This window comes from Clarias gariepinus, chromosome 28 (assembly GCF_024256425.1).
Source record: "Clarias gariepinus isolate MV-2021 ecotype Netherlands chromosome 28, CGAR_prim_01v2, whole genome shotgun sequence".
NCBI lineage: Eukaryota > Metazoa > Chordata > Actinopteri > Siluriformes > Clariidae > Clarias > Clarias gariepinus.
In genome coordinates, this window is record NC_071127.1 from 8717501 (window position 1) to 8733023 (window position 15523).

The following is a 15523-nucleotide window of genomic DNA, read 5'->3' on the forward strand; positions in this document are numbered from 1 at the left end:
GTTTTCAAATTAGAGTGATAGAATGATAGGAACAAATGATATGATGTGCTTTTCCATGCGGTCATCTTTATATACTGTATCTGTAACCTGTGAGACTTGCAGTAGACAAACGAGTCATACAGTACAGTATGTACGATAAACCACAGAGTTCTAGACTTGGCGTACGGGTTCACTGGGACAGGCTTGTTGTGAATCGTTTTCATATATAAAGACAGAGAGAGAGAGAGAGAGAGAGGGCGCCTTGCTGAGGAACTCGAGAGGAGGCTGGGCTCGGTGTGAAAGCATTACTGATCACAGCATGTGCTGATCCTGTGAGACTCTCAATGTGTGTGTATTGTGTGAACTGACTCATCAAAAAAAAACAAAAAAAAACTAGTTGCTATGGTAGCACACACAGCTGGCAGAGGAGTGCTCCTTTCCTCTAGTCACACGCGCGTACACACACACACACCCTAGGGGTATATAGGGTATATATATATATAGGCACTTTTACAATCTTTATAAAATGTTAGTTTTTTTGGGTATGTTCCACTACCGGTTAAATCCCTTACATTATAGCTATAACATAATAATATATTGGTTCATATAATAATTACTTAAATGTTTAATATGTCTCTGCCATGAAATAGCTTTCGAAGCTGGCATGGCAATAAACCATAATACAAACAAACAAAATATATATAGGCGTATATACACACACACACACACACACACACACACACACACACACACACACACACACACAGAGCTGACATAGTGTTTCTCTTTGTGTTGTTCAGGTATTCGATTCCTGCTGAGGAGAAGGCTAAGCTTGATAAAGTAGTGCACACGCTGCTGCAGGCCAACGGCACACCGGGACTCGAGATGCTGGAAAAGAACATAATGGTGAGAAAATGAGATATACGCATGCACGCACACACACACACACACATGTATAGATATACAGATATACAGTATATACACTGACATACTTACCTATATGATATTTAATAATACAGATTACTTACACGTATACACAAATGTATGTGCACACTTACACTGTATACACTGTAATTTAATAATATATACTATACACACCTATACACATAATGTATGCATGGTATTTAATAATACAGACTATATACACACTACATTCTATTTAATTATACAGATTATAAACTTATTCGTGTACACACACATATTCATGGTATTTAATAATGCAGACTATACACACCCATACACTATTTAATTATACACTCATCCACACCCACACTCTCACATACTGTATTTAATAATACAGACTGCACTCACACACACACACGCACGCAGCGAAGTGCAGGAAAACTCATAAATACCCAATTTTCCATCATTCTCTTGTTAAAATCCCTTATACTCTTCTACACACACACACACACACACATAAACCTACCCACCCACCCGTGCATTCCCTCACATCTGTATTGCACTTTTAACCGCAGCATTAATATACTGTACCAGTAGCAGTAACCATGAACAGCCATATACTGCTGATCGGTTACTTCTACACAATCATTAAACCATAATAAACTCCACATAGACACTAATAAACCATTACAATTCTCAACAGAGTACTGATACTAGTGGGGGGATAAAACACACTGGTGTACTTAGATACTATTATTGCAGTAGCTATATCTACAGCCTGGACTATTATACTCATTAAAATGTTCAAAGTGCTGTATTGTGTAATTGTTATACATTTTAAACAGTAATAACCCGCAGATCCTTAATGATACAATAACAGTGTGTATGAGGTGGTCAATATTAATAAACTGGCCAATAAACAATTTGTATTTATATGTAATTAACAGCAGGACTGATATAGTAATAACGAACGCTTACATCTGACTTTTTTGTTCTTTATTCAGTTATTAAGTGTAAATGTTATTTAAATATGAATAGCTGCGGTAATAAATAAATATACAGTGGGATATGAATATATGGCGTACCTTTATACAGGAATCAACATATGAATAAAAATTCAATAACATTAATGCTTAGAAACGTTTATATTAATCGTAAATAATCTTGGAAATTTGTGTGTGTGTGTGTGTGTAAGATCTCTCCAGAGGTGCTGAGTCGCGAGGGGATTAAAGTCCACCGCACAGTGCAGCAGAGCGGACAGTTCGTTGTGGTTTTCCCCGGGACGTTCGTCTCCAGAGTGTGCTGCGGTTACAGCGTGTCCGAGACCGTACACTTCGCCACGCCGCAATGGATGAACCTGGGCTACGAGGCTGCCAAGGTGAGACGCCTCTCTCTGCCCTCTGCTGCCACCTGCTGGACCAATGGGTTACAACGACAGCTCTTAACTTCCTAATGTACAGCATGTATCAGGATATTCACTCCTGGCCTGTTTGTGTGTGTGGTGGTGGTTTTGTTTCCTTTGGATCAGGATCTGAAATGCAGGCGGATCGCGAAACCCTTCTCCATGGAGAAGCTGCTGTACCAGATCGCCACGGCCGAGGCCAAACGAGAGAACGCACTTCTGCTGAGTACAATCTCCTCTCTTCTCAAAGATCTCAGGTCAGCACCTCACTCTCTAATGAGAAGTTACTGAGTCTGAGATGGATGAAAGGCATTTGTAGGGAATTTTTTTTATATAGTTAATTTTATTAAAGCTATTTGTCTTAGTACAATTTATTCAGAGTTATCATTATATAAAGAGTGTTATAACGTTCCTCTGGTGACCCCAATGTTGAGAGTTCCTGTATAAATTTTGGCTAAAGTGTGTGTGTGTGTGTTATTGTAATGTAGGAACATAGAGATGAGGCAGAGGCAGGATCTCTATGAGGCCGGGCTGCTCTCCTCTGCTCGCTACGGCACTCACGACAACGGCCACGCAGACAACAGGAAGAAACCACGCAAGTGGCCCGCGCTCGAATCGTCAGAGAGACGGTGCCAAATGTGCCAACACCTCTGTTACCTGTCCATGGTGAGACAAACACACTGTACATGCAACTACAACAACCGCATCCTGCGACATGCTCCACTTTTGCTCAAAATGTCTAGAGGGAGACATTTATTTTCATTAACTTACAAATATTAAATGTTCAAAAATTAATGATGTAACAGAATTTAACGGAAAATTTGCATTACCGTGTGTGTGTGTGTGTGTGTGTGTAATTGGCAAGAAAATGAGCAGAGAATTAACTACCGTTTGTGTTGCAGGTGGTGCAGGAGAACGAGAACGTGGTGTTCTGTCTGGAGTGTGCTCTGCGCTACGTCCAGAGAAACAAATCCTGTCGTGGACTGAAGATGATGTACCGCTACGACGAGGTAATTCCCAATAGTATAAATAAATAAATAAAATGAATCTGTGCCTGCAGAGGGCGCCGGTGAGACGGGTTCGCTGATCACCATGCTGATTGTGTTCTTTGCTGTCACTCTGGGTTTCACGCCCTTCAGCTTCGCAGTATCAGTTACGTAACCGTCACCGAGATTTTTCCTCTAGATTACAAATTCGCTCTCGGCATCGGGCGAGTGTGTTTAGAGCTGGGCGCTGCACCATTTCACTATTCGAACACGTCCAGGTTTGATGAGACGAGTGGAAACGGATACGTCCGCGCTGTGATTTACTGAAGAAAGGGAACGTGGAGCGTTCCTACTCATTACACAGAACGTTTTTAATTTCAAACAAAATCCACCATGTGGAGGAAAAGTTATAACCTGATACACATGTGAGCCAGATGTGACCAGCTGATGACCAGCATGCTCTGTGATATTCCATTAAGAATAAAGTTTTGGCACCCCTGGCCAGATGTGACCAGCATGCTCTGTGATATTTCACTGAGAATAAAGTTTTGGCACCCCTGGCCAGATGTGACCAGCATGCTCTGTGATATTTCACTGAGAATAAAGTTTTGGCACCCTTGGCCAGATGTGACCAGCATGCTCTGTGATATTTCACTGAGAATAAAGTTTTGGCACCCTTGGCCAGATGTGACCAGCATGCTCTGTGATATTCCATTAAGAATAAAGTTTTGGCACCCCTGGCCAGATGTGACCAGCATGCTCTGTGATATTTCACTGAGAATAAAGTTTTGGCACCCCTGGCCAGATGTGACCAGCATGCTCTGTGATATTTCACTGAGAATAAAGTTTTGGCACCCTTGGCCAGATGTGACCAGCATGCTCTGTGATATTTCACTGAGAATAAAGTTTTGGCACCCCTGGCCAGATGTGACCAGCATGCTCTGTGATATTTCACTGAGAATAAAGTTTTGGCACCCTTGGCCAGATGTGACCAGCATGCTCTGTGATATTTCACTGAGAATAAAGTTTTGGCACCCCTTGGCCAGATGTGACCAGCATGCTCTGTGATATTCCATTAAGAATAAAGTTTTGGCACCCCTGGCCAGATGTGACCAGCATGCTCTGTGATATTTCACTGAGAATAAAGTTTTGGCACCCTTGGCCAGATGTGACCAGCATGCTCTGTGATATTCCATTAAGAATAAAGTTTTGGCACCCCTGGCCAGATGTGACCAGCATGCTTTGTGATGTTATACTGAGAATAAAGTTTTGGCACCCTTGGCCAGATGTGACCAGCATGCTCTGTGATATTTCACTGAGAATAAAGTTTTGGCACCCTTGGCCATATGTGATCAGCTGATAATCAGCATGCTCTGTGACATTCACCTGAGAATAAAGTTTTGGCACCCTTCGCCAGATGTTTCCAGATGTGACCGGCTGATACTCGGCATGCTCTGTGATATTCTAGTTAGAATAAAATGTTGGCACCCATTGCCATATGTGATCAGCATGCTGCGTGATATTCTCCTGAGAATAAAGTTTTGGCACCCTTGGCCAGATGTGACCAGCTTGCTCTAATATTTATCTAAGAATAAAGTTTTGGCACCCTGGGCTTTGTTTAGTCTCTTCTAATCATCATTGTTGTGTCTGGGCTTAAGTTGATGATGGTGATAGTGGTGGCCTGTTATTTGTTCTTACATTCTGCGTTTCTCTTCTCCAGGAGCAGATCAACAGTTTGGTGAATCTGGTGTGCTGTAAAGCCATGAAGAGCTCAGCGGAAAGCTGTAACGGCTCCAGCCCTAACAAAACCCCGACCAAGCGGCGTCCGAGAAAGGGCCCCACCATAGAGTTGACTCTCACCCGCTTGGGCAAAAACACCACCTTGGCTGTCTCATGAAAAAGAGAGCGAGAGAGAGAGAGAGATCCCTCAAAACCCTTTCTCTCCATCACTCTGTTTCTCTCAAACCCGGATCTTCTGCCTCCTCCAGTACGGCGAAACTTGCTGCGTGTGAGCGAGCTGCCTTTTTTGCACTAGAGCGAAAGAAGGTTTTTGCCTTTGGATTATTATTTTTTTGTTGTTGTTTTTAGTTTTAGCATTAAGCGGTGTGCTTTCTGGTCTGATCGAGACAGACGGACGTCGTCCTCCTCTCTCACCGGACACTTTCTCCTCATCCTCAGCCCTGTCGACTGCATACACACTCAGCCTGAACTGTGAATCAAGACACGTCGGTGCTTCTTCTTTTTTTAATTCTCTTATTTTTGTGTCAAGATTCCAGAGACACAGAGGCCACCCGGTCGGCCTGGACTGCTTCGTTCTTTTTTGTTTTAGGTTACTTTCCCTTACCACCAAACCCCCTCCTCCCCCCCCCCTTTTTTTTTTTTTTACTTTTTGAGTTCTTCTTTGAGTTAGTTGCAAAGGCGAGGTAACACTTGAAAGCGAGACTTGTTTTCGATGTTTTTAGTTGTCAAATGGTTTTAATCCGACGGGTGGTGATGTGACGAGCTCCCGCGCTGACACTAGCGACTCCTTAACTGTGCCTGACCTGCAGGTCTTCAGCCGAGGAGCTTCGTCTGATTCTTTGGTGCTGTTTTATTTGATTTTTTTATTTGTATTTTTTTTTCTTTTTTTTTTTTATATCAATACACAAAAAACAAAGGTAAATAAAATGGAGTGCTATTTGCCTTTGGAGGCGTTCCGCTTCGACATGTGCAATCGTGTTAACATTCCACACGTCCTGATTTATCAATTTATCTGTATTCATAAAAAAAACCTGATTCATCACCTCACTCTCTCACTCACTTACACATCTTCATTACCGCTTTATCCTGTATTCAGGGTCGCGGGGACCTGGAGTCTATCCCAGGAGACTTAGGCCACGAGGCGGGGTACACCCTGGACAGGGTGCCAATCCATCGCAGGGCACACACACACATTCACACACTACGGGCAATTTGGGAACACCAATTAGCCTAACCTGCATATCTTTGGACTATGGGAGGAAACCGGAGTACCCGGAGGAAACCCAACAAGCACGGGGAGAACATGCTCATCTGTACCAGTTAACATTAATTATTGTTATTATTTTATTTGTGTGCGTTTTTTTTTTTTTTTTTAAACCAAATTTTTTTTCCACTTTGGATGATCGCGAGTAGAGCCACTAGCAGGGGTGTATAATGTGAAATAGTTTTAATTTTGTTTTGTTTTTGTTTGTTCGTTTTTCTTATTGTTATTTTTATTTTTGTCGTATAAGTGATTTCTCAAAGGGTTCCATTGACTTTTTTTTTTGTTGTATATAATCCTGTAAATGTCTGTTTAAATACTTGAGCCTCTGCATCGAGGTGCCAGAAAGAGGAAATCGAGAGGACAAAAACGCCTTGAAGAAACAGCCTTACCTTTCCGTTTCTTCACCGGCCGCAGTGTGTGTGTGTGTGTGTGTGTGTGTGTGTGTGCGCGCGTGTGTGTGTGTGCGTGTGTGAGAGAGATAGACACGTACAGGGTTCCTCTGGCATCGTAGAGAAAATCTGAAGTGCTGCTTATATCAGTGATAAATAAGATATGGAGTAGCGATGCCCTTCCCTTCTTCATCCCAGGTTCCTTGTTTTGTTTTTGTTTTTTGGTTGTTGTTTTTTTAGCTTTACTTTTTTAAAGAAAAGGGAGAAATACCTAAACACAAAAAAAAAGGTTTTTACATTTTCATTACTGAAAATTCAACAATGTAGTAGCTACTCATGTTGCACTGAGCTTGCCAGTTGTGACTGTCAAGGTAACAAAAAAAAATTGAAAAACCCTATAATCCAGTTTGATGGTTGTCGTCCTTTCCAGAAGACTGAATTGTTTTAGGACTATTTAATGAAAATCAAGTCAGGTTTGTTTTTTTTCTTTTTTAACACAAGCGCGGTTGTCAAGTCTTTATGGCCTTACGACGTATTTTATTCACTTTTTTTTTTGCTGTTTGTTTTTTTCCTGAAATGTTGTATGGAAGATTTTCTCAGCGTCTGGCAACGTTAATTTATTCGCACTGCGTTTCTGCCTTTCCCCACACACGGAAAGATTTCATGTTTGTTATATTGCCAGGGTTTTTTCTTTTCTTTTCTTTTTTTTTTTTTACTTTTCAAGTTTGTACTCGAGGTTTAATAAAAACTTATGGACAATTTGTAGCCTTTTCGATCTGTCTGTGGATTTATTTTTCTCTTCAGCATTCTGAATAAACTCATATTTGCGGTCTTCCTGTTCATCGGTTTAGTGTTCGGTGGGGTTGAGTTCAGGACACTCAAGTTCTTTCACTCCAGCCTTCAACACATCATTTATTCATAGCGCTCGCTTTATGCTCAGAGGAATCGTCATGCTGAAACGGATTTGGGTCTCTATGGATCTGTTCACATTACCAGTCTAATTCAATTCCAATTTATTTTTCCTCCCTAATGTGAATGCACAAATCTGATTATTTTTTTCAGATTGGATTTAAGTCACTTTCATATGTGTTCCTAGATCGGATATATACCTGATGTGTGGTCATGTGACTTGAATGAGGTTGGTCAAATCAGAATCGATGATGTCATCGGTCAACACTTGCAGCAGTTAGCACTAGCTACTAAAACAGCTGAAGCAATGAGGCTGGGCTCCTTCCTTCTTATGAACGTCAAAAAAGTACAGCTTACTAACCCTTAGCCGTCGTCCAGAGGAAAAATCCCAAGCATATTTTTTGCTAAAACCACACCTTCTATTTGAAACTAATGAGTGGTCACGTGAACTCATGTTGAACTTATGACGAAGACTTTGTAAGTCTTGCGTATTCGTCATCAATGAAAAAAGACTTTATATGTCTTCTTCAACCAACAAGTCTTCGTAATTCTTCAAGAGTCTCCAAAAACCTTGTTGAGAGAAGACAAAGACTTCCGAAGACCTATGAAGACGTGTTCATTAAAAGTGATGATGTACGAAGACTTATTGATTGATAACGAAGACTTGTAAAGGCTTGATGCTTGAAGCCAAAGACTCTCTTAAGTTTCTGAAAGTCTTCGTCTTTAATCAGGTAGTTTTGTTTCCAGTCAAGAAGTCTTTATAAATCTTTGGCTTCAAGCAGCAAGTCTTCATAAGTCTTCTTCTTCTAGTCTTTGTAAGTCGTCGTTGATATTGGTAATTCTTCATAAGTCGACATGAGCCTTGGGGATTGAACAAAACAGCTTAAGTTGATTAAAGACAAAGACTTATGAAGACTTCTTTAATTAAAAACAAAGATTTCTTGATCGAAAGAAGACTTATTGAAACTTCTTAAATGAAAGACTATGGCAGATGAAAACTTGATTGATTAAAGTCAAAGACTTCGGAAGATTAACAGATGATGGTTTAACCCAGATATGGTGAGCAAAGACCATTTTGTGGGAGTTTCATTGGGGAGGACAGACGTGTCCACGTCCATCCGATCTGACCAAAAACATCGTTAGATATTTGTTTGCCTCGAAGGTCTCTAGTCGCATTTCCAACCCTCTCACTAGTGTTTTGCTGCATGTTTCAGTGCCCTATATGATGATGAATCAGCCACGGTCAGTTATTTCAATGTCTCTGCAAAGTCACTCAAATGAATCGTCTCCTGCTCTCTGGAACATTTAGTCCTCGATCATTTTGCAGCTGTTGAATTGTATATTTCATTGTGCTGTGTAACATTCTGCATTCTTTTCATTCCTCTGACAGAGCATATTAGGTCTGGATTGATGTTTACGGCATTACTAGTTTTTGAGTTATTGATCCCAACCTCAGTGACTCAAAAACTAATCATCTCAAACATCAAATTGGACCTAGTGTGCTCTGGCCGAGGAACGAAAAGAATACAACAGAAATGTTACTAAAGTGGAAAATTTATTTTTTATTCATGTTTAAACAGTGAGATGTACAAACAAAAAGCACAAGTAAAAAAAACAAGAAAAACCTTTTTTTCCATTTTTGTATCGCTCATTACAGTACATTTGTCCCCTATTGTGACCTCACATAAGAAGCTCCCCTTGCTTGAGCTCATTTAAATGCACTGAAACTGACACATGAGTTAAAAGTATTAAAAAAAAAAAAAAAAAAAGTAAAATCTGAGAGTTTTTAATTTTTATTTTATCTGAACCATTAACAGATGCACCTTGAGACCTGTGTTATCTTGTTAAAGCCACAGTAAATTAAGGAACCTTTAAGTGAATGATCCAGCAGAGTAATAACTTCAGAATGAATATATTATTAATAATGAGCTTAGGTTGGACTTTTAATCACTGGAACTTGCTGGCTGTGCTTCCTGAACCCTGCTTTGATTTGAGAAGTGTTGATTTTTAACAGCGTGTAAAAAATCAAAAGGTGCGGCTTTCACAAAGGTTTAACTTCACATATTTAAAAAAGAAAACCATCAAAACAGCTGGGGAAAGTAAACCGTTTCCAGATAATGTCATTGAAGGTGCATTTTGGTGTCTCTGGGAGTCTTGGGACTTCATGGACAGGACACAAGGTCACCAGTTCCATTTAACAATAATGAAAATCAGATTGACGGCGCAGGTGATGAAGCTCTGTATAATCCGAGCAGGTGGATTCATCAGCTAAGAGGATCAGATAAATGCTGCATGTGCCATGCCAGGGGAATTCTGTACAAAACCTCATGAGATCATAAAATACCGATTACACACAACACTTGTATAATTTCACACACACACACACAGAGGGCAGAGCACACAGTTTTCAAAACGATACTCATTCATCTATGTGGACGAGTTACGATTTCCACAGTTCTTGAAGGACTGATCTTGTCCAGCTTAGATCTTCTCCCTCTCATCCCTGACGCCGGTCCTCTCATCTTCATCCTCGCCCTCCTCTTCCTGGGTGTCCTGGCTGGCCGAGTCGGTGCAGGTGGAAGAGAGCGAGGCGAGTTTATGCCTGAGCTCGGCCTGGGTCGGGACCTGCAGTGTGATCTCGGCTCCGAACGACTCCACGTCCGGTTCTGGCACAAGTTTTTAAAAAGAAAGAGAAAGAAAATGGATTAAAAGCCTGAATAGCAGGAAGGACAGAAGTCATTTTCTGTCTCTAGAGACTGTAAGTTCTTCTGATAATCCTTTAATGCAATTAGCACTAATTGAAATTCCTGTTGGTGCCGCCTTCCCCTCCCTCCCAAAGCCGAGCAGGATCTTTCCCGAAGCCCTGTAAATGTCAGGTCTGATTTAGAGGCTGAGACCTGAGAAACGTCAGCGTCGGTGCACTTTCAAGGATGTGAAGCGTTAGTGGGGAATGTCTGACATGTGCTTTGCATCTTAAGAGTGCATACGGATTTTGCCCCAAAGCTCAGAAAATGTGCAATGGCCAAATAGGACTATGGTTCTGGAGGTCCCAGGTTCAAATCCCAACACCACCAAGTTTCCACTGTTGGGCCCCTGAGCAAGGCCCTCAGGTGTATAATGAGATAAAAGTGTAAGTTGCTCTGGATAAATGTGTCTGCCAAATGCTTAAATGCAATGGGGAATCTCAAGAGGATGAAGACAAAAATCAAGTACCTTATTGCACTCTATTTTACTAAGGATTTATATATATATATATATATATATATATATATATATATATATATATATATATATATATATATATATATATATAAATTATAAGTTGTAAATGAATTAAAATTTAAGAACTTTTAAACTTCAAATAAAACACCTGGCATGAAGCTACATAAAATGAATGCCAAGAGATTTACTTCTAAGTTAAAGGAGCGGTTTATAATTTTTTGGAGCCCTCTACTGTCTCTCAGATGAACTACAATCCCAATAACAGAATGTACAACCTTACAGTCCTTTCTGTCCCCTCCAGCTGCATAGTAACTAGAAAGGCAGAACTCAGCAGCTCTGTTCAAGGCGGATCTTATTTTGGGATAAAATTGATTGACACTTTGCATTTCAAGTCAAGGTGACAAGATGCTCTTAATGAACCCCATTAAAGTTAAGCATCATGTTTATTATTATTATTATTATTATTATTATTATTATTGTGATAGTAAAAAACTACATTTATGCAGACGGCCTTATCCAGAGCGACTTACACTTTTATCTTATTAAACATCTGAGCAGTTGAGGGCCTTGACCCAACAGTGGCAACTTTCTGGTTGTAGGATTTGAACCTGGGACCTTCCAAACCATAGTCCAACACTTTAACCACTGAGCTACCCCTGACCTTAATAGTACAGTACATACACATTATGATGTCTAAGTCTGCTGAAGAAAAAAAATGAACTGCTGTTAATAAGGTATAAACGGATAATGTTCTGCATAATGAATGATCATGCACAGATAATGTTTTGCATAATATTTCTCTGTAGATAACATCTTTTAGCTTGTAGGTGCACTTGCAGGTCAGGTGATGTGCAATACTGCACAGTATATTTCTGAATAAGGACGTGAGCACAACCAGAACGTTTCTTTCACATCGAGAGTAGTTTGCTCTTCAGCGAATCGGCTTTTCTACTACAAGACTCTTATGTACGTTTGTTCTGACAGCTGCTTAAGCTTAAAAAAAAACATTCCTGTGTATATGAGTAACAAAAAACCTCAAAACCACGACCATAGTGTGTGCAGTAGGTGTGTGTGTGTGAGTATACCCAGTATAGGGGACGCCACGCTGTTGTCCTCTGCTCCCGAGTTCAGGAAGACGTCCAGGGCCTCGTGGTCAGACATGTCCATCAGGTCCATCTGTTCGAGCATGTCCACGTTGACCTCCATGGATGACATGCTTCCTATTGGTTCTGTAAGTCACAGGAAGGGTGAACATCATCACTTCCAAGTCTATTAGGAAGCGTTCTAAAAATCACAATATTAATTAATTTATTTATTTATATTCCGCTGCAGTGTTTAAGCAGTCTGGCTAACAGGTTTATTCTGCCAGAGCAGCCCGATATCTAATGGAAATGAGATCTTTGGAGCAAGCCACAGGATTGATTATGGACATCATGTGTTCAGCTCTTCAGTACTACTAAATAAATGAACATTTTGTATTGGTATAAAAAGATGTAACACTTTAAGACAGGCTGTCAATCAACTCTGGGTCGCAGAATTAGCACTGTTCCCTAGCACCTCCAGGTCGCGGGTTCAGTTCCTGTGTTGCATGGAGTTTGTATGATCTCCCTGTGGTTGCTGGGTTTCGTCCAGGTTCTCCGGATTTCCTCCCACAGGCTAAAGACATGCAGATTAATTGGCTAATTGGCGTTTACAAATTGCCTGTAGATGGTCCTCTAGAGAAGGAAATGAAAACCCACTCCAGTATGCTTGCCAAGAGAACTTCATCTAGGAAGGTCTGGAGTGATGGCTGACTCTACTTCCGGATTGGTGATTAACCCAGGGGTTTCTGTTTGCTCCTTTTACAGCAAAAGACCTCAAAGGTAAGTAAAATATAATCACAAATACTTACATCTAAAATACTTGGAAAATTACAATAAACAATGTCTCCATTAAATTGAACATCATGTATTGTAGAAATATTGCCAAAACTATCAGGTTTCAATTTAAGTACATATTTTGTGTTTTATTTGATTACCAAACAATAGACAGTTCAATCAATTAGTCCATTTGATGTATTTGTAACGGAACATGATGTCATCCTGAGTGGACACATGCTGTAAATAACGTTCATGAATAAAATACTTTTAAAGTAGTTTTATTAACCATTAACATTAAACAGTTTGGGGAAAATGTTGAGTCAGGCTGATGTAATTGATCCATGAAATAATTAATTATATCCAGGTGAATTTTAAACAACACCCATTAGATGGCATGAAAGAGCCCAACATGGCAGTGTGTCCGGTTTAACATCAGGTTTATCACATCATGGGTAATTTTAATGGTCTTTTTTTAAATTATATTAATTCCATGAGTGAGTGATTAAAATAAATATATATTTACTAAATATGAGAGGCGTTCAAGTCAAACCGGGACTTGTTGTGAAATTTCCTGTGAATCAAGGCATCGAAGTGATTGACATTTATAGAAGGCTTCAAGCGCATAAAAAACAGATGGATAACTTGTTTTGAACTTGTGAAAGGGGCATGTGAACTGTACACACAATCATTCACCAACACAACTTGCACATTACAGGAACTCGTCTGGAAGTTATTGCCAAGGAGTTCCTGGGAGGCCGGCGTTTCAGACCTGAATCAGACAGACTCTGTTATTCTGCACAATCAAAAGTCCCGGTTTGACTTGAACACCAGTTGTAGTTTGCGAAGAGATGGTATACTGTCTTTCCCATGTCAATCACGGTGACGCTAGGCAACTGTAGGCATCTTTGAATGGGAGGGCAGATAGCACTTTTGGTTCGATGCTTGTACTCCAGTGATGTATTTTGTCAGTTTAATTTGTTCATCACATGGTTTATATCTCTACCACACAGGGATTTTGTTTAGAAATAATCCATTAAAATCATTACTAATATTTCCATTCGAGCTAGAAATGGAAGAGAATACCAGTTCTTTGAGTTTTGAGACAGGACAACATATGGTCCTTAAGGTACAAACATAGGCACAGACATCTAGTATTAAAATAAAAAAAATCACGGCTATCTGTGTGTTAACAGTTCCACACTTTCACTTAGACTACAAGTGCATGCTGTTAGTGCAGATCTGACATGCAAGAACAGAGATGACCATCATGTATACTGTGTGTGTGAGAGAGTGAGACAGAGAGACGGAGATGGCGGCAGGGACAGCGCAGAGCTGCATACCTCAGGGATGAGTTAAATCAGGGCATCAGGAGGAAGGAGGGGAAGGACAGCAGAGAGAAAGAGAGAAGGGACGTGTTAGCTAGGTTTACACACGTGTGTTCCTTCACAGTGTGAGATGTGACTCTGATTTGAAGAGCAGCTGCAGGTGCTCGACTTCAAGGCATGACGATCTACAGGCTTCCAGAAGCTCCTCAGCGTGACTCAATCGGCCGAAGGAAGCTTTGCTCCAATTATCTAAAACAGTCGTCGGTTGGAGGACTAAGACACGGGCGATTCCGTAGCTACAAAATAAGCTTGGATTTTTGAAAGACGTCATAAACATGGCTCTGATATACTGTTTGGAAAAAGGAGATCATGTGGGTTTATCATTTTTGTTTTCCAGTGATTGTTATGATTCCTTACAGTATATTAATGCGCTTGTTCTTATTATGTTATTGTAAAATGCGAACATTTTGATATAGTGACTTTTTTTCTTCTTAAACATCTAAATGAAAATCTTTTTTTACTAAGTTACTCTTTATTTTAAGACATTCATGATTACTCTAATAAATTCTCACATAGTAACTCATATTCCAAGTCATAACATAATTATATTTTATTATAATAGCTCATTTACATTATCTCATTATTATGACTTACTAACTCATTTTACACAATTGCTTGTTTTTTTATTAATTAACTCAATATATATTTTAATATTATATATCTTAATATTTATCATGATTTACAAAGTCATAATAAGACACTAGGCTGAAATTACAGTCCTCTGTTATTTGTTTTCCCTTCGCCCCTCTCATCCCTCACTGTACGTCATGCCTTGTGTTCCAGCCCTGACCTGTTCAGCTGCTCTCTTACACACAAGTGACAGGGGAAAGTGCACAAATGACAAGGGAATGACACTCAAGACAGGGTCAGGATAAAGGGTTGTGCATCTTATTGACTTGCGTGCTGAGCTCCAGGCGAAACTCATTCTCAGCAACGGCCGCTAAAAGCTTTAGAGAGCGCTCCCTGAAGAGCAATCGTCTCGCCATACAACGAGTTCTTCACATCCAAACGTTTGGGTTCACTACCGAGAAGTGTAATTTCATCTTATGAATATTGTGCGAAATGCCTTATTCAAACCGAAGTGTAATATTCTTTACTAATCCAAGTCCCTTAATGGGTGGATGCAGTGAGAACAATAAGAAATCAGGCATAGAGGTAAATATTGAATATATAAATGTTTTAACCAGCACAACTCTATTAGTATTGTGTACACTGCCCGTCGAAATATGTTCAACCCCTGGTGTTTTACTACAGCTAAATCACTATTATTGTCAATACATTAAAAATCATAATAGAAAGTATACTAGAAAATGAGGAAAGCTGGATGTTTGTGGGATTTATTAACTGGTCGTTCTCAAATTCCATTGTGTCTGCGCATACTGGAGTCACTTATCTGTAAATAACTAAGTAGGATATTAAAGTATTTATGTATTGATGCTTCTTCAGACCATCCCATGCACTAACTCTAATATATTTATAAATATT

The 15523-nt window shown here is 39.9% G+C and overlaps 2 protein-coding genes across 3 annotated transcripts in view; one reads left to right on the forward strand and one right to left on the reverse strand.

Annotated features, from left to right (window-relative positions):
- The window catches only part of jarid2b (jumonji, AT rich interactive domain 2b), a 103283-nt gene extending 97370 nt beyond the window's left edge, over nt 1–5913 (forward strand). Inside the window, exons 13-18 of the mRNA XM_053489832.1 lie at nt 780–885; nt 2078–2260; nt 2411–2541; nt 2773–2950; nt 3187–3294; nt 4991–5913. Coding sequence (XP_053345807.1) covers nt 780–885; nt 2078–2260; nt 2411–2541; nt 2773–2950; nt 3187–3294; nt 4991–5167 — 883 coding nt within the window. The 3' untranslated portion in view covers nt 5168–5913. The remainder of the gene's footprint in view (nt 1–779; nt 886–2077; nt 2261–2410; nt 2542–2772; nt 2951–3186; nt 3295–4990) is intronic.
- Nucleotides 5914–8728: 2815 nt separating this feature from the next.
- The window catches only part of dtnbp1b (dystrobrevin binding protein 1b), a 37332-nt gene continuing 30537 nt past the window's right edge, over nt 8729–15523 (reverse strand). For both annotated transcript variants that reach the window (XM_053489778.1, XM_053489777.1), the window contains exons 3-4: nt 11880–12023; nt 8729–10238 (exon numbers count right to left, since the gene is read on the reverse strand). In XM_053489778.1, coding sequence (XP_053345753.1) covers nt 10054–10238; nt 11880–12023 — 329 coding nt within the window. In that variant the 3' untranslated portion in view covers nt 8729–10053. The remainder of the gene's footprint in view (nt 10239–11879; nt 12024–15523) is intronic.